Source organism: Diadema setosum, chromosome 7, assembly GCF_964275005.1.
Source record: "Diadema setosum chromosome 7, eeDiaSeto1, whole genome shotgun sequence".
Lineage (NCBI taxonomy): Eukaryota > Metazoa > Echinodermata > Echinoidea > Diadematoida > Diadematidae > Diadema > Diadema setosum.
In genome coordinates this window covers 26,722,987-26,748,353 of record NC_092691.1, presented here as the reverse complement: position 1 = coordinate 26,748,353, position 25,367 = coordinate 26,722,987, and the positions used below count along the sequence as shown (strand labels likewise).

At 36.8% G+C, this 25,367-nt stretch overlaps 2 protein-coding genes across 2 annotated transcripts in view; one reads left to right on the top strand and one right to left on the bottom strand.

The window, feature by feature from the left end:
- Nucleotides 1-141: 141 nt before the first annotated feature.
- Nucleotides 142-18,252, bottom strand: LOC140230490 (vacuolar protein sorting-associated protein 45-like). Its single transcript, XM_072310645.1, has 15 exons — nt 18,110-18,252; nt 15,725-15,859; nt 11,694-11,754; nt 11,046-11,125; nt 10,176-10,244; nt 9,212-9,349; nt 8,367-8,477; nt 7,903-8,037; nt 7,411-7,521; nt 6,637-6,804; nt 5,245-5,403; nt 4,011-4,118; nt 3,178-3,299; nt 1,346-1,477; nt 142-270 (listed from the first exon to the last, which is right to left on the bottom strand). Exons 1-15 carry the CDS (start codon nt 18,200-18,202, stop codon nt 225-227), a joined length of 1,668 nt encoding a protein of 555 aa, XP_072166746.1. The 5' UTR covers nt 18,203-18,252; the 3' UTR covers nt 142-224.
- A 6,594-nt stretch (nt 18,253-24,846) lies between these two features.
- Nucleotides 24,847-25,367, top strand: part of LOC140231150 (tyrosine-protein kinase CSK-like) — a 48,660-nt gene continuing 48,139 nt past the window's right edge. The window contains exon 1 of the mRNA XM_072311300.1: nt 24,847-24,864. Within this exon, the coding sequence (XP_072167401.1) occupies nt 24,847-24,864 (18 nt within the window). The remainder of the gene's footprint in view (nt 24,865-25,367) is intronic.

The following is a 25,367-nucleotide window of genomic DNA, read 5'->3' as shown; positions in this document are numbered from 1 at the left end:
GCCACTTCGTTGGCGGAGGCATAAAAATAAAAATAAAATGAATAAATCACATTTGGTCTATAGACTCGAGAATATGACGAGGATATGCGTCATAACTGTATGCCACAAATTTACAATGTATCATGAGTTGGAATCAAATACTGTGTATTAAGTATTCATTGAGTCAATGTATTAAAGTAAATCCAGGTTTCTGGTCTCCCGTGGCAACAGACACCTCAACCTCCTCAATATGGAGACTCTATCCCCGTGGATGACACCTCTTCCAGGAAACTGGTGAGCAAAGCAAGAATTAAATGAAGACCATTATTCTATAATATACTGACATACACTTTGTGACATGAGCATTAGGTACCTCAAGTAGAAGTCATCTCTAACAAGTCAATTTACACAAGAAAGTGAAAAACATACATCATGATTCAATGTGCTATTCATCACAGATGCACTAAGCATGATTTAAGAATTAATTCATTTCTGAGGTACCTCTCACTTTGCATGAATGTGTGAGGGCCAATTTCAGTCTGGAGAGTCATAATCATAGTCATAGTCACAGTCACAGTCACAGTTATAGTCATAGTCATAGTCATAGTCACAGTCATAGTCATAGTCGTAGTCACAGTCACAGTCATAGTCATTGTCACATTCAGTCATAGTCATAGTCATAGTTATAGTCATAGTCAGAGTCAGCACCAGAGTTAGTGACGGTGTCAGGTGTAAGTCCGAATCTGAGACTTTTGATAGAGAAGTTTGATTCTTCTGCTACATGATGCATTAGGTGAGCATTACATGGGCAAGAAATTAAAAAACAAAAACAAAAACATGTGGAATCACTTTCATGATATGTAATCAATGAATTGTACCATCAGAAACAGTGATTTAGTCAGTGTGAACACTGTTGTATGCTATCAAACTAATTTTGACTAGTTACCTAATATTGGACAACATAGACAGGCTATGTTAGACATGACATATACCCAAAGTCTTTGACTTGTTCTCTGTAGCTAATACTTAACAAAACCACAAGCCCTATTTTCATATGTTTCTGTACTATACAACACATGGATCTACTGTATAAGCTGTTATTTTCTTGAGGGTTATTCGTGAATTTTGCTAATCACAGCTGGAATGCGAATTTAACAACATGCAAAAATCTTGCCATGCGCTAGGATAATAGTGTATTTACAATAGCCTTGGAGTGAATTTGCGAAAACAACATCATGTGAAAATGTCTATGACCTCCTCATTCATGAAAATATCTGCAAGCAAAAAGTATAACATCCATAATTCCATTCCATGTGCTGCTAGAGATATCGGTCAAGAGCTCAGACTGAGGATTCTGTCCACTCACCTCTCCATGTTATGCACTGTCGTCCCTCCTAGAATGACCTTCACGCCCGGTGTGGCTCGGTTGAAGTTGTAGATGGCAAGACACTCTTCGTAGGTGATTCCTCCGATCATGAAGACCAGCACGTCCTGTGGCCTACAGAGGGAAAATCGTTCAGACTTGCATGACCAATGATTAAAAACAGAAACAACAAAAATCACTATGGAAATCACATTACATATAATGTTCCTTTTTTAGAATTAGCTTTAATATATTCAATCATTTCACCCTTACCTTCAATCATTAACAATATGAAGTGTATAACCCTTTGTTTAAAAAAGAAACAAACAAACCTTTAGAAGAAGAAGAAGAAATTTCCGTAACTATTGCTGCACATCAATACAAGTCCCATCCAAAACAGTTCCCATCCTACATTTTGCTTTTGAATTTGTGGAACATTTTTTGAAAATCCTCTTTGTCACACTCATTCAAAAACCTTTGGAGATGAAACAATGAAATACCCCTTGGCAGTGTCCTGATGCCAGATGATATCCAAGTGTGAGATTTTTTTGGAAATTGAATGATGTATACGCAAGTGTCCAACATCTTAACACATATAAGACCAATGCTAAAATGCATTACTCTCTCTCTGGAATATCTAACTTTGTGCACTTGTCAAACAAATTTGAATTGATGATCTACTTTGGGATCACATTACATTTTATTTATGGGGACTGATGAGATTGCATGCCTACATCTGAAGTAAGTGACTCTCATTCAATGGCAAGGGGAAAAAACATCTTTTCTGCCCATTTTTTCTTATTTTTTTTACAGCAATTCATGAAAATTAAGTGAAATACAACAGCCCTTGACACATGTGGAATATTCCTACATTGGAAACAGAAACAGATTTGTTGCAATGTTTAGGTTCAGATCTTAATCTCACTGCTTACAGTAGGCATGCTCAATATAAACCTTGAGTCAATTCACAAAAAGTGACAAGAAGTTTTTCACCCTCTGTGCGCCAAGTTTATTTCTGGTCCATAGGTTTGTGTGTGAAATTTGTGCACATTTGATTCATCAGCACAGAAAGGGTCAAATATGTGACCCTGCATCACAAAACCAACAAAAAGTTGTCAGACATGGATTTTTAGTTAAGGACAGATTCTGAAAGAGCAGACTCTAAGCTTTACAATGATGTATAGCTCAATTGAAATGGACTCTCCTAACCTATCTAAATATTAGAAAGAAAGCACACACTATGGACAAGTGTGAACCGAGAAAAAGGGCTCTGAAGTACAGGGTCTATCTGTCTATTCAAGCGCTTAATCTTTACCAAACCGTGCTAGCTGTACGATGAATGGGACAAAACCAGGATGTAAACAACAATGAAGGGATTATCAGATTAAGTTGAAATTGAGCATGCTCTATTAACACATTCTGTCCATGATTAATGCCAACTTTCAAAGCAGTAGCATTATCCATTCAAAAGTTATCAGACATGAAAGTGAAGAGTGTGCAAAGGATTATCAAGAAATTAAAAGTAGCCTCTAAGACATTCCTGATCTCAGTACTCTACAAAAAAGGGTTGTAGAAAAATTGCTCCAGATGCACTTTCACATTCATTTTATGATCCCAAACTTAAGAATAATGTAGAAGAAGGGTAGCTCTTTCAGAAAATATGCAAAACTTAATATTGACTTGGTTGACTCGTTTCACCTTTTTTGAGTCCTCACTTAAAATCAAGGGGTGCGACTTTTTGTTTGTTTTGTGGTGCAAGGTCACATATATTACAGAGTTATACAGGTCAACATCTTGAACGGCTGATGGTTCTATCTTCTTTGTCTTTCCCTTACTTATCTCTCAGCTGGCTGCTTCCCAGGTAGGGATATGCTCCTTCCTTTAGTCTCCCTTTGATGAGCTGATCCACCGTTTCATAGACCAGTGGTCTGTGCTGGGTGTAGATGTTTTCAACATCCTGAAAAAAACACCGAGGATAAGTAATCCTTTAATGTGATGACAACTGGCTTACACAGTTGAACATTTCACATATGAATAGCGTACGAGTGTTCACTTAATGGTACCATGGGAAATATTATATGGGTTTAACAGTCAAGAACCAGTCAGGGGTTGGATAAACATTGGGATGATGATTATTTTATGACAATGAACTTTTGGTAATGTTCTCCCTGTGGCAGAACATTCTAGCATGTTCTCCCATGGGAGAATATTTTAGTGTAAAACAAAAGGCAATTAATTCCAGATGATAAAACGATATTGTTATTAGCTTGATTCATAGAACAAATTTTTTTTTTTGTTCAATACAACGCCAGTATCTGAACAACAGATGGTTTGTGACACATACAAACGTGTGACTTGGGGAAGCAGTGCGCAATAAAATTCACAATGCAGTATGCATAAGGTGCTGTGGTTATCAAGAAATGGTTATCACAGAAAATCCATGTTAAATGCACACATTCCAAAGTGATTTAGATTTATTGGTAAGGACTGATTTTGAGTGAAAAGGAGATGATAATGACTGTGATTCAACTTTAGGAACAACTTCATAGTACAGCACTAGTGACTAATACTTATGTTTTTGTTTGTTTGCTTGTTTTTTGACAAAAGCTACATCTGTGGTCTGTTAGCCTGTTAGCTGTCTTACCAGTCCTTTCTAATTGGTTCTTACCTTCAGACCCTTGAAGAATCTTCTTGTTCTTGCCATGGGATTGTCCTGGCCGAAAAGGTCTGTCCCTCGCAGCTTCTCCCCACCATACTGGACAATAGCCTTCACAAGCTGTGATAAATGGACAAGAAAAAAAAAAAAACTTACAAATAGACTTGTCCTCTCACAATAGGAAAAGAATAAGTTCTGCAGAATGTACACAGAGCAACAGTTCTACATGCAATTCATGATATCAGAGCAAGGGATCAAAGCAATCTTGAACCCCAGACGATATTCTAAGAGAAATGACACAAGTCATCTCAGGAAGTCACTTTATACAGCACTTGCTGGGAACCTTGAAACATTTGCTTTGTTCTCAAAGACTATCCAGAACATCATTTACCTTGTGTGTATCAAGGAAATTACTTCCTCTGTGTTTCTCTGTATTTGTGCAACAGTATAATATCCTTGATATGCATCTAGCAGAGTGTTTTGGATGAAAAATGGACATTGGCCAGACCGATATGGAATAAAGTTACACAACCTACCTAATCTTGGCAAAAATAAAAAGGTAGATATGCTCACAATTTCAACTCAACTACACCGAATAACACAAGATCATCTAAGCATGGAAATACAACCATCTTTTGTTGCTGTTGCTGATGTTGTTGTTGTAATTCCAGGGCATCAAACTTCACTGAAATCCATTTAATTTCTTGGAGTCTTGGTTGCCACATCTACAACTTCTTTCTCAAGTGACATTCAAATCAAAGATTGATGTTTTGGTCAACGTTGTAGATTGAATTGATTGTACTTATGCCAACGTAAAAATTGATGACAATGTCCATTGTACTATGCTCCAACACAACATTTATCTGTGAATGACCGTATCCGGGCAATTACCCCCAGAGGGCAATTACCCCCCAGCTAAACACTGGTTAGTGGTAAGGTTAGAGTTAAGATTAGGGTTAGGGTTAGGTTTAGTGTTAGGAGTTTGGGTTATGGTTAGGATTAGTTTCAGGATTAGGATTAGGATTAGGGACAGGGGAAGGGTCCGGGGTAATTGCCCAGGGGGTAATTGCCCTAGACCCGTGAATGACATATAAGCTTTATCCTGATAATTATCGATGTTTACAATGCGCTACATGCAAAAACTTACTATATTGAATACATTGCACATCAAGATTTTGATTTTGATTTAATTACATAGCATTGATTTGAATTTGATCTAATGAGGTGTGTCAACCACGTAGCCTACCCTTCTGTTCTTCTCGCTCGCTCCTCTCCTCCGCAACATCTCCATCAGACCGACAAAGTTGTTGTTGCTATGACGTTCGTACCGCAGGCCATACAGCGCTACCAGCCGACAGGCATCAATATCCCTCACTTTGTCATTGCTGAGCAAGCTTTGTATCTTCTGCAATCAAATGAGAGTTTGTTTGTTTTTGTCTTGATAAGCATTTAAGTGCAAGTAAATCAAAGACAAATAAACTTTTATTGAATCAAGTTGCAAAAGACAGGAATGGAAGGAACCTTTAGTGCTCACGGATATGATAGGGAATCCACAAAACATGTTTCCATGTTAAAAAGGTCAGTCAAATACTAGTTCCTGACTAGATAAAACAAGATCACTTGATGGTGAACCATTTCCATAGTTCTCCTAAAGGCAGAATATTCTGTCATATTTTCTCATGGTGGGACATCTTGGCCTAAGAAAATGGCAAATGACATCAAAAGATATGCTGGTGACATCTTTTAGTGCCATCAAGGGCATAAATTATTCTATGCCATTATCAGTTACGCTAAAATTGTACCATCTAACCATTTCAGATGTAAACAATGAAAACATTTAAGGAAGCAGTGTGAATGATAATAGTGCATGCACATTTGAGAATTTATTATGAAAATGAGGTGCATGAAAGGGACAATAGGGCTGCATTTGTGCACTGTCAAAGCTTTGGGCTCTATGGCAATGCTGCAAATATTGCTATCAAGAAAAGTTGGAGGTAAGTGTTACATTACAAGTTCATAGACCAACTGACATGACAACATGGACACTCTAACCTCAGGGTTTCAAATCATGCTACATGTATTTTGGGAAGCTTATAGGTCTCTTGACTTTGTCTCTGGATTTAGAATGTCCCTCAATAGCATTTCAACCCACGGATGGAACATTCTTTAAGACACCCCCATCCAAGAGTCAATATAATTTTTGCTTGTTCTGAATTCTTTCCTGGAAGGGAGCTTCGACCCAAATTTAACATTTCACCTAAAATTTTACTGAATTTGAAAGAGCTTGCAAAACAAGGTGGAGGAGGGGGGATGCTGTCATAAGGTCTTGCAAAAGAAGGAACTATCAAGGTAGCCTTGACCTCTGCCTGAAACACGAGGGGATACAGCCTTCTCTTCAGTTACTCAACATCTGTGGAACTCTACAAATTCAACTAAGGAATTGTAGCAAACATGATACCTTCAAATTTGACCTGATTTCTAGCAACACTGGGAGCCAAGTTGAATGCTCTTTACAGAGAAATGGCACTATATAAATGCTGTTCATCATCATCATCATCATCATCATCATCATCATCATCATCATCATCATCATCATCATCATCATCATCATCATCACCATCACCATCATCATCATCACCTTGAGGGCCTCATTGTGGTCACCCTGACAGGCTAGCTCCTGTTCCACCTCAGACACCTCCATTAGGCTGAACTGGCGAACCTGGCGAGAGAGCTCCTGCACCACTGTCACATGCTTGGTCACTGTGCCCGACATCTTCTTGAACTGAGGATAGTTCTCCACAAAAGCCTTTTTCACACAAGACAAAGAATAAAATATGGGCACATGAATATAAAGTCCTTCATATTGATAAGAGAAAGGCAGAAATAGGGAGGGTGTTGGGTGAATTCAATGAGTTTGTTGAGTGTGGCAACCTGTCTGTTTTTACATCAATATACAATGTAATTTCTGGCTTTCTCCTTTGACTTCACATTCCTGTACTTTGATTGTCCCATGTGGCACATTGCCACCACACTTCTTTCCCCAAATAATTATGGACAACATCTCTGCTTCATTGTTCACTTTGGGATAACACAACATTCCCTGCCAGCACATATTTCTGTGGACTGAGTCAAAATCTCTCAAGGGCAATGTCCCTTCTCATATTCCTAGACAACTTAACGATATTGCCAACTTAACAATGTTCACAGGCAAAGCTGTATCAAAGCAAATACTAAAATGTTAATGATTGATTTGGCTGTTGCCATCTGACACCATAGTGACTGCAATCATTCAAAGTTGTAATCATTGGAAAGTGCTGTAGGAGATGGGCCCTGAATAATCCCTCCCAGCAACACAGCAACAGACAGAAAACTGGATGGAAACCCACACACACCACAACAAAAGTTTGCTGACCTTCATGTCTGCAATGGATTCAATCTTCTTCTGGCTCTGTGACTTCTTCTGGAATTCCTCCATCAGTTCTTTGATCCGTGTGCAGATCTCTCCATAGTTGTTGTACAGGTTCTGTGGGGTGAGAAATTTTACAGGGACTGTCACAATAGTCAGCGAGTTCATACTTCTATGCACCTTGCCGTCAAAATGGTTGCGGGTTCAAAGCCTAATGATAATAATAATATGCTCTTATTTATCCACGGTAACCTCTTCAGGGTTGCCACAGCTCTACCAGAGGTCCCTGCCATTATTATTACCCTAGCACTGCCAGGTGCCATTATACACCTGGGTTGAGAGGGACATGGTGGGTAAAAACATCTCGTCTAAGGACGTACGCACTGGGCGGGAATCAAAGCCAGGTTCTCTGATTGGGAGTCAGGAGTCTTATCCAATATGCCACAGTGCCCCCAACACGAGATTAGGCCAGCAATGTTGTGTGAAGTGTCAACTCACATTGGCATAGAATTCATCCTGTTCAGCTGAGAGTACCACCTCCTGGAGATCTTTGCTGATGTCCGGGACTTGGGACAGATCAATGCGCTTGTTCCGTATTCCCAGAAGTTCGTGAACCATGGCCTCATATGTCCACTGCGCACAGGAAGATAAGAGTTTGCTTGTTTACTTGTTTATTGTCTTGGTAACTATGCAAAGTGCATAGACACAATCTCACAGAATATCATCTGAAGAGTATTTAGCTTCTTCCACTTCTACAATATCTATTTTTTTTTTCACATTTCTCCCTTTGTGTTGGATTGAATTGTAAGCTTGACAAGGGACATACAGTATACAAATATCAACTGCTTCAAAGGGGAATGGTTAAAACTATTTGCACTGAGATGATTTCTCAACAGTGCTATGCCCCGAGACAAACTCGAGGGACAGGGCTCTGTTGAGAAATCACGGAGCCTTTAACAAACCTGATTGAGAAGAGGCGTTACAGCGTCCCCTCTCCTGTCGAGAATCAAGAGAACTGGAGCCACATCTGTCCTCTTGAAGTCAAACAATCCTGCATCCTTTGAGATGACTTGCTGTGGATAATGTAAAGAGAAGAGAAGAAAGCAAGAAATATTATTCACAACATATTCATCAGGCATACAATGACATGATGCAGGATTTTTAAAACAATAATATGGAATTTTGAGATGACAGCTTGAAGACTAATTCCACATTTGTATTTGGCAGTGATTGATTTGACACAGAGCTGACAGTTGTGGAGTGATTTCTTGAAGAATTAGGCATCTTCAAACCCTTTCCCTATGTGCTAATATTTCACTCATATCACTTTTGCTGACCTTGTCTACAACGATTTTCAGGAAAATCTCTGATGACTGATAATGACCAACAGATGGGATAGAACACTGACAGATGTTAGGCAGAAAGGAGAACCCATTTTACACTATACTACACAACACACACACACACACACACACACACAATGGCAAGAAATACCAAATGATTCAAAGTCATGAAATTCTTCCATTCAGATATCTTTATTGCAAATGATTGACAAATTGCCCTACATGTACTTTGATGTAGGGCAATTTGTCAATCAGTTGCAAATACCAAATGATATGCCAATCAACCTTTATGATTATACTTTTCATACAAGTTCACAACAGAATCTAAAACACACACACACACACACTCAAAGGAGATAGATAGATTGATAGACAAATAGATAGATAGATGAACAGATTGCAGAGAGAGAAAAAGAGATAGAGAAATATTATAAATAGTTGTAAAAGAATACTGTACAATTTACCTTGACTGTCTCTGCAAGCCTCTTGGCCATCTCAGAAGAGTTCTGGTACCGTATCATCGGACACTTCTTGAGGGAGAGCAGCAATGCCGTGAGACCAGCACAGACTCTGTCGAGAACCCTTGGCTCCCATCTCATGCCCTGATCCAAGATGGGTGAGAGATAAGAAAGAGGAGATAAAGAGAGTAAAAAGGAAATGAACAGAGATGTGGGGACATAAACAAACACATAAAAAAAGAGAGATGTATTCACAGATGAACATGCATGAAGGGGAAGAGAAATCAGAATATATGTCAGAATATCAAACAAATTTGCTTGTCACTTCCATCTGATAAACACAACATTCGTTGCTCACAAAAAATTCTTGCAAACAATATTTTAGACATCTATCTATTCATCTTTCTGTCTATCTATCTATCTATCCATCTCTCTATCTATCTGTCTGTCTGTCTGTCTATCTATCTTTCTATCTATCTGTCTATCATTTATCTATCTATCTATCTGTCTGCCTGTCTGTCGGTCTATCTATCTATCTATCTATCTGTCTATTTATCTATCTATCTATCTGTCTGTCTGTCTATCAGCTCATCTATCCACTGTGAAAGAGCAATCATGGTTTGTTGTTTACAATGACCAATTTATACCAATGCTCATTAACTATGGAATCACTTTCCAAAATTCAATGCAGTGACATGAATGAAACCATTTCAAGATGACCATTTTGAACAATGATCTGAATGGTTTGAATATGCTTCAAATTTATCTTCCTTTACTTCCATTTCAAATCATCTAACGTATGTGTATACAAATGAATCATATATAATGCAAATGACTCCCAGCAGAACAGTCTTGTTCTTGTGTAATTCAGAAGGGTCAACAACAGTGATTGATCTGCTGGGAATAGTCATTTCTCTCATTCAATTCAAGTATAATCATTTGTCATACTTCATTGCAACCTCATACTCACTCTTGCTGATCCTGTTAAATTGAAAGAGAACACATGAGGGCTGATGGCAATGTAGTCTCCATAAAACTCCTGTCATGAAATGAAAGATGTTCCAAAGGTTTCACATATCTTGTACCTGCTACATCACTTCAGTGACAATGTGCACTTCAGTGTCTATTTAAACCATTATATACAGGCATAATAGTACTATAATGATAGCATACATATGTACATACAGGTACTCTTGGACAAAACACACACAGATGCACATACAATGTTCTCATATTTCATCTTTCTAATATGTTCATACATTTTTCATATCATAATTTAAAACATGCCAAAGAAAAACAAAACAAATGGAAAACAAAACAAGAGACCCATGGTTCTAGTGCTAACCTGAGCAACACATACCCTTCACTTTTACAGGACCCCATCTGAGGGATATCAAGCGAATTAGGTTTTGCTGCAGGTCCCTTGGGAACACCCTCCTAATTTTAGGTATTCAAGCCCAACTTTAGGAGCCCCCTAGGTGCACTACCACATTTTGTAAAAACTATAATCCCTCTCCTCACTGATGATTTCTGCCACGTTTGTTCAAATCCAACTGCCAATTTTCGAGAAGATGAAAATTGATTATGTGTAAAAATTAATGCACGATGCATGTTACACAGATGCCATATGGTGAACAATCGCAATAGCTCACTTGAGTCATTTTGTTCAGACTGAGCTAAAAAAAACAACAACAAATACAAAAGACCTGTCCATTACTCATGAACTGATGATTCTGTTAGGACTTCTGCAGTATGAAGTTACAAACACATGTGAGAAATACCTTCAACTTTAGATACCCAAAATGAACAGAAAAATAAAAACAAATGATCTGTTTCATACCTGCACTTCCCTGACCACTTCCTGCTCATCAGCCTCTGCCAAGGCTTTCACATCACTTTTGCTGACAACATTACTGAAGTCTATTGCATAAGCATGAAAACACAAACAAACAAATAAAAACTCTTACTGATCATGATAGGGAGGATGTAAATTACAATGAAGAATAGAATATTAGTAGTTAGTTTTGCGCAACAATATCGTCCCTTGAGAGTACTAATGGCCTTTAACTACCCACTGCTATTGGTACTGTCATTAATGCAGCAGACTTAGTCCAGAGTTAACACCTTTGCCATTCCTAATGGATACTTCATTACGTCCCTTATTACTCTAAACTGATCAAATGGGTATCTGAGCCAGTCATTTCACGTTCTTGTTGACAGAAACCCGATTATCCTCAATCACATAAAGTAAGCCACTGAAAGACTATGCCATGGTAATTATAGCTTGACATGAAAGCGTACTGTAAATTCACTCTGCATTTGCAATTTACACGCAATGTACATTAAGTTTGTACATGTTCTGGTTTTGACAGAAATTCAGTGGATATCAAATTGGATACCATACAATTGGACTCTACCAGAAAAAGAGCACAGTGCTCATGAAAAGGATGAAAAGCATGCAAAATTCTTCTGAACAGATTTTACTTACATATGAAGTACACAGCATACTTGGGATTCCGAAGTTCTTTACACAACAGATCTATATTTTCCTGTAAAAGGAGATAAATCAGATAGTACAGTAATCAACTAAACAGATAATGGAAAGAGTTGTACATTGATATAGTTTCATGCATTTCAATCCTTTCGTGATTACAAAAATATGATATTATACCTGTTATATAGCATATATGACATCTAAAATGATTCTTGCTACCTAGAAGGTCAAATGCTCAACTCATGACACTCGCTAAACAGTACCATTGCACACACTCACCATCAAATGTGCAGTTGTTGTTGAGCAATTTAGGATACTAGTTTCATCGACATTATTGCAATGGCTCCTCAGTACTCTCTCAGTTTCACACCATCATTGTTATTGCTGCTATACTTTGGCCTTGGCTTGGATCACATCTATTCATGTCCAGAGTGTTCTATAAAACAAATAGTGAATGGTTTTTATTTGTGCCATTTCAACAATTAACCCATTCCGTGAAAGATGAAATACTCTATTCACACGGCTTCCATTGGATCCACTCTGTGAACAGAGCATCTTATCTTTCATGTCATATCATCATTTATGCATCTTGTGACCATTCACTATCTGTACATATGCATCATGATTGTGGAAATTCCAGTAATGCCACCATACACTTCATGCCTGCAGTTGGTACACGAACGAATTGCTTTCTTGGCAGATATCATGTATATAAAATCTGTAAAGAAGACAGACATATGAAAACATATGAAATGAAAAATGTTCGGTGGGAATAAGATCTATTTTCAGAATGAAAGAAATGCCTTCTACTGTATATTGCTGCATTGTCTGGAAAAGCTAGCAACAGGCAGGCACAGAATTCTGCAAAGTCGGTGGTATGAGCAATATGTGCCTGCGACTGTATTCCTGTAGTATGTTCTTAGAAAGGAAAATTGAAAATACTTAGTACTCAAAGAACCACTCAAAGTTTCAGCAGATCTCCTGCTCAGTAACCATGAACTGAAATCCAAAGTTGTTTTTTTTTTGTCTCTATAATACAATAAAAATAGATTTGAGGTGCTGCAAAACTTTATGAAAGCAGAAAGAGAAATGAGAGAAAGAGAACTGTTGTGTTACAGAAACAACGGAAGAACACATCCCTGCTTGACGGATGAAACTTCATAATGGGTGAAGAAATCCTTTATTTGATTGACTCAAGGGGATAATCCAAATATGTTGAAGCAAAATCCACAGATTCAGATGGACAAACACAAACTGAATGTAATAAAGCTCAATGATAGATTGATAAATGCTACTAATACCAACACCTAAGTACCCAAATGCATGACAAAATCAAAGGTTTTGGACAAATGAATATGCTCCCACAGTGGATGCATCAAATCAAATGACAGCTAGTAAGATGGGACCCATCTTTTATAGGGACCACTTTTGGGTGGTTGCTTTTTGGTTTTTGAATATCTCAGCCATTTCAGAACTGATTTTCATCAAATAAGCTTTGAATTTCTCTTAGAATTGTATGCTCTTTCATATGTTATAAATGGTTTATCTTATTATCTTACAAAAAAAAGTTAAAAACCTGAAGCCTAATCTCAACCAAAACTATGCCATCCCTTTCAATGATGTAGGTAGATGGAGACGATTTTGAAAATTATCAAAAATCTCTTGTAAGAACAGCAGCATTACGGCTGGACGAGACTCTCAGTATTAAACAACAAGCTGACTAAAAGGGGCATCAGACAAAAATATTTGATTCTTTTACTTTTTTACATCTTGACAGTGAAAATGGCTTCAACACCCATCCAAGATTAAGATGGTATAAAAATATGATTGAGAAGATAGTATCCTAGCTGTAACTTTTGTAAATGACAGTGCAAACCATTCTATTGCATAAATATAGTAAAGGAAAGAAAAAACAAAGAATTAGACCTAAACATTGATAAAAAGAAAGCAAGATTACCAGCATGAAAGCATTAAATGATGCATTCTTGCGGCATTATGTTAAAAGGAGAATTTATCAATATGTTTGGAATTTTAGATTTTTTGGATATGCTACAGCAAAAGAACTATTATTTTGCTACGTCATGTAATTACTAGATAAGCAATGAATTGGGTACCTATTTGTGAATAACATTCATTTCTAATGACGATGACAGTATGGTTAAAAAAAAAACTATAAAGAGAACTAGAAATGTCGCTTTGGCGACTGGTATGCCTCCGCCATAATGCATGATTTTCCTAATAGGTCTAGATAGTACATGTGGACAATGTGTGATTACATTTTCACAAACAATTGGCAAAATATTGAAATGACAAATTTGTCACAAATGTGTTAAATGTTCATCTTCCTTGACCTAGGTTTAATTGGATGAATAGGAGAGCATGTATCTAGGGATTTAAGGACTTTAACTCGACTTTGACCCATCCATACATTTAGGCATTGAGTAATTTTCAAGGTACAGGTGTGGAGAAAAAGTGCAATTTCTGAATTGAATAGTAAATTGTTACCATTTTCATCTGTTCCTTGACCCTAAAATTCAGAAGATAATCACTTTCAGGTAGAACATGCATAATATGTACTATGTTTCAAGAAAACTTGAGCCACTTCCGAGATATGGAGGAAAAAGTTAGTTCAGCACTTTCACTTGATCTTTGACCTTTTGACCTTTGAGGCAAAAAAGGAAGAAAAAAAAAACTTTCCAGAGAATTTCTATTAGGTTACACATGTATGCATACACCAAGTGTAAAAAAAAAAAATAACCCTGCTGGCATTGCATGATAGGAGGGAAATAGTAAAATTTTGAAGTGTTGCACTTGACCTTTGACCCCTGACCTTTGAACCCATGAACCCTACATTCTCTAGATAATCACTTCCAGTCAGTATATGTATATACTATGTTCCATGAAGATACCTTGAACAATTTTCAAAGGTATGGAGAAAAAAAAATGAAGTTTTAATATTTCTACTTGACCTTTTGACCTTTGACCTTTAACCTCATGACCCAAACTTTCACCAGAGAATCTTAATTGGGTAATACATGTATACACTAAGTTTCAAGAAAATATCTTCAGGCATTCAATAGATATGGTAGAAATAGTGAAATTTTATGTATTTGACCCTGACCTTTTGACCTTTGACCTCATGACCCAAACTTTCACCAGAGAATCTTAATTGGGTAATACATGTATACACTAAGTTTCAAGAAAATATCTTCAGGCATTCAATAGATATGGTGGAAATAGTGAAATTTTATGTATTTGACCTTGACCTTTTGACCTTTGACCTTGAGCATGTGCACCCAAAAGTTGATAGGCACAACTTCATCCCCCAATACACATACATGCCAAGTTTCATTAGGATACCTCAACAGGTTTTGATAGTTACCTTGTCCACAAAATTCATTACGGACGGACGGAAGGACGGACGGACGGACAACCCGAAAACATAATGCCTCCGGCACCACTTCGTGGCGGAGGCATAAAAATGAAAGTGAAAGAAACTGTGTGACAAAGTGAAACACGTAATGAAAAATAAAAGGAACACACATACAGGGTCTACCAAATTTCATATCATGAAAGCATGCAATGAGTGGTCAATCCTGTACAGTTGCCAATGTTGGAAAATTACCAAAGATATGGAGAGAAAATTGAAGACAGAAGAGCTTTAACTTTTTAGCAGGAAACTGTATAAATCAAAGACACAATGACTGTAAAAATCAAGGCAAATGAAGCAGAAGAAAACAACAAATGTCTCCCACTTCTTCATAGTCTAAACAGTTATGCAAAAACAACCAAACAAATAAACAAACAAACAAACAAACAAACAAACAAACAAATAAACAAACAAACAAACAAAAAGAAAAAAAGAAAGAAAAAGCCCCAAACTAAAAACAAAATCTAGATCAGCAGCAAAAGCTTTCTTCCAACTGCAGAAAATTGACGCAATTGGAGAGCTACGCATATGACACCAATGCCTGCCACAGGCACAGTACCAGATGGTGGTGAACAAGTGGAAAAGGGATACTAACCTTTTTTGGCCGAACGAAGCAGATGCATCGAAGGTGTTTCATGACCTCCCTGTTACTGGAGTCCAATCGCTCAAACAGGTAGACCTCCTTCTGCAGGATTTCCGACTGAGCATAGACCATGGTGACAAAACTAATCTGCAAAAGTCGTCATTTACAATACACAAGATTAAAAAAACAAAACATTGATGCAGAGCAGCAAAGACATAAAAAAGAGAAAAGAGGATACGAAAGGAGTATGCTACCCTGCAGGCCATTCATACTTTAATATCAGGAATAGTGACACTTATTGAAAGACCTACAATGGTGCAGGAAATGTACGTGAAGACATACAAGGCTATTCACAATGAAGTGGCCATGTTTTTACAAGTATCTGCCAAAACACAGAATTTTATCAATATGAGATTGTTTCATCATGCCAAGTTAATGTACTGTAACAGTCCTGATGTGGTCCTGATGGGATTACTCCACGAGTACTGAAGGAGCTGTCGAAAAACCAAAACACCTTGCCTGTGCGACATCTTCAGGAAGTCATACAACTCTGGGAAGATCCCAGATGATTGGAGACATGCAGACATAGTGCCAATCTACACAAGAAAGGAGATAGAGCTGATCCAAGCAACTACAGGCCCATCTCCCTTAAATGCATCTCCTGTAAGCTGATGGAGCACATCCTAGCAAGCAACATCATGGCACATGGAAACCACCAAGATATCCTGTACCCACTCCAGCATGGCTTCAGACAACAGTGATCATGTGAGCTCCAGTTGCTGGGATTGGTGAGTGACCTGACGAACAATCTACAAGATAGAAAGCAGACAGATATCCTGGTGCTGGACTTCAGCAAGGCTTTTGACAAGGTCGGCCACCAACGTCTCCTTCAGAAGATTGACTACAATGGAGTTAGAGGACGCAGCCACCGTTGGATCACCAGCTTTCTGAAGAACCAAAAGCAGCAGGTACTTCTTGATGGACAAGTCCACATAGATTCTGGAGTGCCGCAGGGGTTCGTACTCGGTCTGTGTTTCTTCCTATACTTCATAAATGACTTGCCAGACCAACTTTTAGGTCAAAGGTCCATATGTTTGCTGGCAATGCCATTGTCTATCTTACGATCCACTCACGTGATGATACCAAACAGCTACAACAAGATCTTGACAAGCTCGGTGAATGGACAGACAAATTGATGATGGAGCTGAACTCCAATAAGTGTGAAATGATATCAGTCACTAGGAAGAGAAAATGGATAGTACATCAGTACAAACTCAACAACTCAATCCTGACCCCTGCGGAAGCCAGAAAGTACCTCAACGTCACAATAACATCCAACCTGAACTGGAAGAAGCATGTTAACAATGTCTGCCAAAAGGCTAACAACACCTTCACTTTCCTGAGAAGAAATCTACACCTCAACTCACTAAAACTTAAAGCCACAGCATACAGAACACTGGTCCGACCTCTCTAGTGGAATATGCCTCACTCATGACTCCATATGGGATCCATTTGCATTAACTGCAAGAAATATCAAAAAGATAATGAGATGATCCAGCAGAGGGCAGCCACAGCCACATACACCCTTAACCAATACTGGAATACATCAAGTGTAGGCCTATATTTACTATTAATTAGACACATCTGAATTAATGCTGCAGGAGCTGGGATGGACATCACTACAAAAACAGCAACATGAACAAATCCGTCTTGTAGTTGTAATGTTCTACAAGAGATCCATACCCAGTTTGCATTTGTAATTTAAACTTACCGTTCAACTGTGAGGCTTTCATCACCAAATCCACCAGACCATACCATCCAGAGGTGTGAACATCCATCCATCCAAAGGTTACCTCATCCCTCAATCCCGGACTCAGCACCATAAGTAGAAGTAAAACTCATTCTTTCCTAGAACAGTTAGGTTTTGGAATGTTATGTATGCCCTCCTGTCCCAAACAATGTCATGACCACTGCCACTTCTGTGGTGACGGCCTCCAGGCTCTAGAAATATCCTCAGTCTCAGCTCACTCAGGCAACACCTTTCGTCTGCTGCTGACGGAATTGAAGGCAGCAGCACTGCCAGCAGCAGCTAATTTCGAGGCAGTTTTCACTTGCATCCTGCAAATTATTGGCACATGCACCCTACCCCTAAGTCACACACTGTCACCAAGTTCTGCAAGAATCTTCAAGGTTAAAGGAAGCAGACTACTATAACTACCTTAACTAACGTTATTACCAATGCAAAAATACCAAGAAGAAGAAGAAGAAGAAGAAGAAGAAGAGGGGTGTCCGCTTACGCAAGTTACAGTATATAGGACTGAGCAAATGCTCATCTGCGAATAAACAGATTCACAGTCTCACTCATACGAAGTTTGACACAAGCACACAGTTACTCACCGTTTCTCTATCCATAAGAAGGACCTTCATTCCCGGCCCACTTTCTTCTATCATCTTAGCAACATATTGCTTCACAGCTAAGACCACGTTCATGATGAAAATATGTTTGCTAACAATAATTTCTGAGACTGCGCGAAGAAGGATTTTTCTTCAACACATGAATGAAGATAGCTGACACGCGAGTAAGCGTGAACCTGGTTCTCATATTTTTTAAGGTGTCCGTGAAACGACCACATCTAGACGTATTGTAAAAGGAGAATGAAACTCAGATACTTATATAGTGGGGTCTAGGGCAATTACCCCTGGGCAATTACCCCGGACCCCTCCCTGGCTCTAACCCTAATAATAATAATCCTGAACCTAATCCTAACCCTAGCCCAAATATAACTCTAAATCCCAACCCTAACCTAATATTTAGGCTACGGGGGTAATTGCCCGTGAAACGATTATGTGAATGGAGGGAAAGCAACAATATCAGTGGAACACAATAGTGAAAGTTTGAGGAAAGTCCGGAAATCCGTTAAAAAATTAAGAAATTCTAAAGTTTGTTTGTTTGGTTGTTTGTTTGTTTGGTTGTTTGTTGTTGTTGTTGTTGTTGTTGTTGTTGTTGTTTTTTTGTTGCTACCACTACCAGTTACAAGTCAAAGGAATGTATGTGCACCTGTAAATGAAAAGTGGAATTCTCTTTGTATATGCATTTTCTTACAAGTATCGTTTTCCACACTTGACCGGATTAGTGTTCTCATTCATCCAGGGTTGGTTGCATCGAAAATTTACAAATTCATATCTTTTCAATGCATGGATTGCCCGATTTTCCTCAAACGTCACTGATATGTTCTACTCATGATATTGCTCCATTCACTCAATCCACATAAATTTGGGTTTTATTTCCCTCCTATGACCGAATACATCATAAAGCCAAATCTTCGTTAAAGTGTGGATCAAGCGTTCACATCAAAGTGCTCAGCGTTAGCATCATCTCAAGAATTCATTTCAATTTAATTCAAATAATCTTATTTTCATAAAATAAAAAAATAGAGAGTGATAAACATATAGTTAATACTTACATCAATAAAGAATTTAAAATATCACAAATTTCAATAATACATAAAAATACAATCAGAGTAATTTTGTCTTTATTTCGATAAGTAAACAAAGTAAGCAATCGAGATCAGATTGCTTAATTGTATATATATGGAAAAGAGAAATCCATAAGACAAGCAAATCTCGTAAATTCTGTGAATTACTCTGCATGGAAGATAAGAAAGGGCATTTTAAGATCAGTCATTTTCTGTGAAAATCTTGATATCATGACATCATACGAAAGGGACAGAGAGAAAGGATTTATAACAAGGACAAGAACGAAAACAAGGACGGAATTTGACCGGCAGGAAAACAACAAACCAATTAAAGATATAGGCATAAAATGAAAGGGAAACAAAAACGAGTGGTCTACAACAGTTTGTTTGTTTGTTTGTTTGTTTGTTTGTTTGTTTTTTCGAAAAATCACCCCAAGATACGGTTAAATGAAAATTTGCCAACTGATAAAACCCGGACTGAAAAATAAAATGGCATTTTTAGTTAATATCACAAAAAGGCTAATTTTTATTTGAGTATCTTTAAAAGGATGACAAGGTTATTTTTTTTTTTCAGTTTTGATTTGAAGGGGGCAGAGTCATAAAGACTGTTGCAGAATCTGAGGGCATTTTACAATGAAACAAAATTGTATTTTGAGCAAGAATTATTCTTAATAGAGGTAAATATTCACTGGAACGTCGAGTAAGGATAATAGATTGTCGTTGCGACAATAGATTTGATTATATATTTTCATGTTTGTATTTAAACATGAATTGTCCCAGCCGGAATAGGTATAAATCATTTACCTTTAGTTATTTATCATTCCAAAATGATTCCTTGATATAAGCAAGCGGATTAACTATAACATAAAAAGTGTTGATTTATCACCTACGCCATCACGCGACATAGCGTCCTTCTCGAGGCAGTTCTCTTACCGGTCATGTATAGCTGGTATATTACCATGATAGTGATGTTCATTTCATGTTTCTTGATACAGTCTTATTTGATGTTGCAAATCCATTTATTTGACTTTGGTATAACCTTTCTCTTGGTCTCACAAGGTTGTTTTGACCATTTATAAAGAGAAACTCCTCTTTATCATATTCAGAATGAATGAACAAAAACAGTGACAGCTTCTTTAATGGGGGAGGGGAAGGGGTACAAAGTTCTGGAATATCATCGTTCTGTGCTTTTATTTCATTCTATGAGAGAGTGACAAAGACTCGTGGACGTGATCCTCCAAATCAGAAAAGATGTCTCACAAGTATATCTTTCACACTGCGTCGAAATATCTTTTCTGTTAAAAAAACAATAAATAGAATAAAAACACAATAATATGTTCTCATATTATTTGCATCAAGTCATCCAATTTGAAATGGTGATCTTTCAATCATTATGCCAGGAAGCATGAGAAATGTTAACTTTTCTTTAACATTTCTATTTTTGTTTCTTGCCAACGTTTCTAGCAGAATCCATATTTCACAATTTCTTTATGTATCTCTTTACCTGGGGCCATCTTCCTCGTCAAGCTTAGCTTATGATGATGGTCCCCTGCATTTCATTTTTATCATTTCCTTTTGCTTCCTTTCATATATGATATTCGTTCTTGAAAAAAAAAAGGAGAAAATGTATGTAAGATCCAAACGTTACGAATATTAGCTGTGTAAATGACTATGTAAGTATTTTGTTGATTTGTTGATTTGTATTGATTGAAATGCAGAAATAAAAACTGAACTGAACTGAACTGAACAACAAAATATCGATTTAGAAGTGGAATGCTGAAAAGCATGTATGTAATGGAATTGAAGATATCGAAACTCTTAATGCTGATATGCCTGATCTTGATTTTATTCATGATAACCATGATATTTTTTCTCACCAGAAGCCAAGAACATCTAGTTATATATTACCCCAACATGTAGCAAAGCTTAAGTCTTTTAAAACGGAGTATTATACTTTTTCAGTTTTGCACCATAACATAAGGAGTTTGATTAAAAACATTGATCAATTAAATTTTTTTTCTTTGATACTTTGAATGTAAAACTCTCAGTTTTGGGGTTATGTGAAACCTGGATGACCGAGAACTTCACTTCTCTAGTACAATTATTAGACGGTTATACACTGGTCACAAATAATAGAGTTTGTAAAAGGGGTGGAGGTGTGGCATTTTATGTGAAGAATGACTTGACATTTGAAATGGTATAACCCAGTTGAATTATATGTCGGATTCAATTGAAAGTATCTTTATTGATATAAGTATGCCAGACGGTAAGAATGTCTTAATAGGAGAAATTTATATGCCACCGAACTGTAATCATTCTGATTTTATGTCAATCCTTGAATTTATTTTAGATTCGCCCTATCTCCGCAACAAACACAGTTATATAGTGGGCGAATTTAATTTAGACTTACTCGATTGTGAAAAGCCACAAACACTTGATTTTCTAAATACCATGGTATCATCCTTTCTCACTCCTTGTATTACCAAGCCAACAAGATTATGTGGAGCTTCCGCAACACTGATTGATAATGTATTCTCAAACAATCACACTTATGTTGATCAATGTATTGTTGTAACAGACATATCAGATCATTTTCCCGTTATAGTTTCTACAAATCCTGTTATACCTGGATGAATCACAGAAACAAAAGATGTGTAATAATTCATCGCAAACAAGAATATTTTCTTATTATGATATTCAGCTGTTTAAACATAGTTTATCCACAATGGAATGGAATGAATTTTTTGATTCCATTGACCCGAACGGTGCGTATGATAGATTTATGAACACTCATTGTTACCCTTATTTCACTCACATTTTCCATTGAGAAATCAAAGAGGAAATTATAAAACAGTTCCATGTTCACCTTGGATAACTAAAGCCTTACTCAGATCCATAAACAAGAAAAATGCTCTTATTTACAGATAAGATACAAATCATATAATACAGCTTTGAATAAATCAAAGTACATTAAGTATCGGAATACCCTTACATCCCCGTTACGTAAAGCGAAAACGGATTTTTTTTTTTTTGTTCCTTGTTTGAACAGCATAAGTCAGATGTAAAATCTACTTGGTGTATAATTGATAATGTAATTCACAAACATCAAAATAAAAGTGTAATAATATTATAAGATTGTCTGTGAAGGCAAGAATATAACAGATGATGGAGAAATTGCGGAAGCATTTAGTTCTTTTTTTTTTTGTTAACATTGGTCCAAACTTGGCACGCAACATTTCATCTGCACACAGACCTTTCCACTCATATCTACTAAATTCCAATCTTCAGTCTTGATTTTTTCTCCCTGTACTTGAAGCAGAGGTCTTAGATATTGTTAATTTCCTTTCCCCTAAGAAGAGTGCAGGTCGCCATGGGTTTTCTAATCATCTCATAAAATGTATTATAAATGAAATTCTTTCAGCATTAGTCCACATTTTGAATTTGTCTTTACTTACTGGCATCGTGCCCACTCAAATGAAAATTGCCAAAGTTCTACCGATCTATAAGAAAGGTAGAGAGGATGAGTTGGGAAATAATCGACCAATATCATTACTGTCTTCCTTTTCTAAAATACTCGAGAAGGTGGTTTATAATCGTTTACTTAAATTCTTAAATGAATGTGATATTTTAGCTGATAATCAATTCGGATTTCGGAAAAAACATGCAACCACTCATGCTATATTATTACTTGTAGAGAAAGTTGCGAAAACTATAGACTCAAAGTCGCATACAGTCGGCCTGTTTCTGGACTACTCCAAGGCCTTTGACACAATAGACCACGTAATATACTTTTGTACAAATTAAATCATTACGGCATTCGTGGAAAGGCCTTGGAGTGGTTCAGAAGTTATCTTACCGAAAGAACTCAGTTTGTTACAGTGAATAACCATGACTCAGAAATAAGTTCGATTTGCTGTGGCGTTCCTCAGGGCTCCCTCTTAAATCCTCTTTTATTTATTCTTTATATTAATGACTTTCGCAACTCATCCTCTGCTGTTTTTTCTTCTGTTTGCAGATGACACAAGTCTTTTTTATTCTCACTCAGATCCTTATGTGTTGCTTGACTCTGTGAATAACGAACTGCAACTGGTATTTGAATGAATTCAGGCGAATAAATTAACGCTCAATATAAACAAGACTAATTACAAATGGTCTTTAGTAATACAATAAAGTTTCTTCCAGGTTCAGTATTAGTGAATGGTTTGCAGTTAAATCAAATAGATTCAACAAAATTTTTAGGTATTTATATTGATAGTAATCTTTCTTGGAAGGTTCATATTGATTATTTATGTAAGTTATTGTGTAAAAACGTTGGATTTATTCACAAATTGAAGTAACTCTACCCCAATCCAATATTGCATTCCCTCTATTCAACTCTATTATTATACCTTACTTAAATTACGGAATATTGGCCTGGGGGAATTGCTCTAAGACTAAAATCGATTCGTTATTTTTGATTCAGAAAACGGCCTTACGGATTATAAATCGTGCACATTTTTTTGATCATACAAATGCATTGTTTGTTTCCAGTAAATTACTAAAAGTTTCTGATTTGTATTTGTATCACGTTGGAATTTTTATGTATAAGTTGAGCATTGGCGATCTTCCTAGTTTATTTTCCTCAATGTTATGTTAAAAACAGTGAAATTCATAATTACCCTACAAGACACAGTGGATCTTATCACTTTTCCCCCGTTCGTACAGTTTTAGCCCTTAAGACAATTACTTCTACCGGTCCTTCTTTCTGGAATGAGTTAGATTCTGTTCGGCTGCAATCAAGTTCTCTAAGTTCCTTTAAGCAAAATCTAAAAGCCATTTTTTTAAAATCCTATGTATATAGTTACTTGCCGTGACCATTTGATATATCTGTTCTTATTCACAATGATGCCCCGCTCGGGTGACTTCATTTGACCACATTTCTTTGACCAATAGTGCAATTTTATGGAGCAGTCAGAATCCCTGAGTTTTACCTTGAACATCATAAACTATTTTGTACATTCCGTAGAGTTTTTTTTTTTATAATTTCGACATACCGATTTTCGCTTGTACGTGCTTCGTCATTTTTCGTAATTAGCATGTTGTACTAAACGCTTATATTATTTCTTTGGAACCTATCCTACAAGCATTGCTTTTTAGTAATATAGGTTCCTCATATTTACACGCATCATTATATTACAATGATGTCCTTATACATTTTGCGAAATTATGTCTAAAATTTAATGTTGTGTTATACATATTTTACTCCGAAATCAAATGGAACATGAAACCTGAATATGGAATGTGGAATATGGAACTTGAATCAACAAAAAAAAAAAAAAAAAAAAAAATTCTCGAAATGATTACTGACGTAATGAGGAAGTCAACCCATTACCAACACTTAATGCATAAGATTCAGTAAATGTAGAAATGTTAGGAGATACAACACATCAGTGAAGTTTGAGGAAAATCTGACAATGAATCAAAAAGTTGAGATTTTTCAAGGTTTTGAATAAATCTAAGTGCGGTCATCTCTGGATAGAAAGACTAATGTCATGGGATAGGGCAATGATAAGAAAATATAAAACGAATGATGATGTTCGTAATCTAAATGCAATGTGAAGAACATTTCATACGTCATAACAAAAAACAGTATAAATTCTTGTTACTTACATAAGAATTATGATACGCCTCTTATGGGTAAGATTACACCGCTGCCTTTTTTTTTTCAAAGATGTAGTTCAAGTGCTCTGTTCATTATGCTTGAAAACAACAACAACAACAACAACAACAACAACAATATGCTGAATTCTTTTTCTTAAAAATGGATGAATGAATGAATGAATCTCACCGGTACTTTTAAGCCCTAACGTTATTCCGAAGATATTTTCTCTTGTCGTAACTATTGTTATTGACATCTATTATTACAATAGGATTATTCTAGCAAATACCAAGTAGGCCTGTACCCTAAAATTCAGGAATCAATATCTTGCACAAAAATTTAATTCCCATCAAAATGATTTTTTTTTTTTTTTTTTTTTGTTGTTGTTGACAAAATCGTCGTTTTCAGGGGCGGATCCGGGAATTCCGTAAAGGCGAGGCGCATTTCTATACAAAATTAAAGGGGGCGCACGCGCCCTTCATTTTTTCTTGTTATTTCTTTTGTTTTAACAAAAAATAAAGAGGGGTCACCCCCCCCCCCC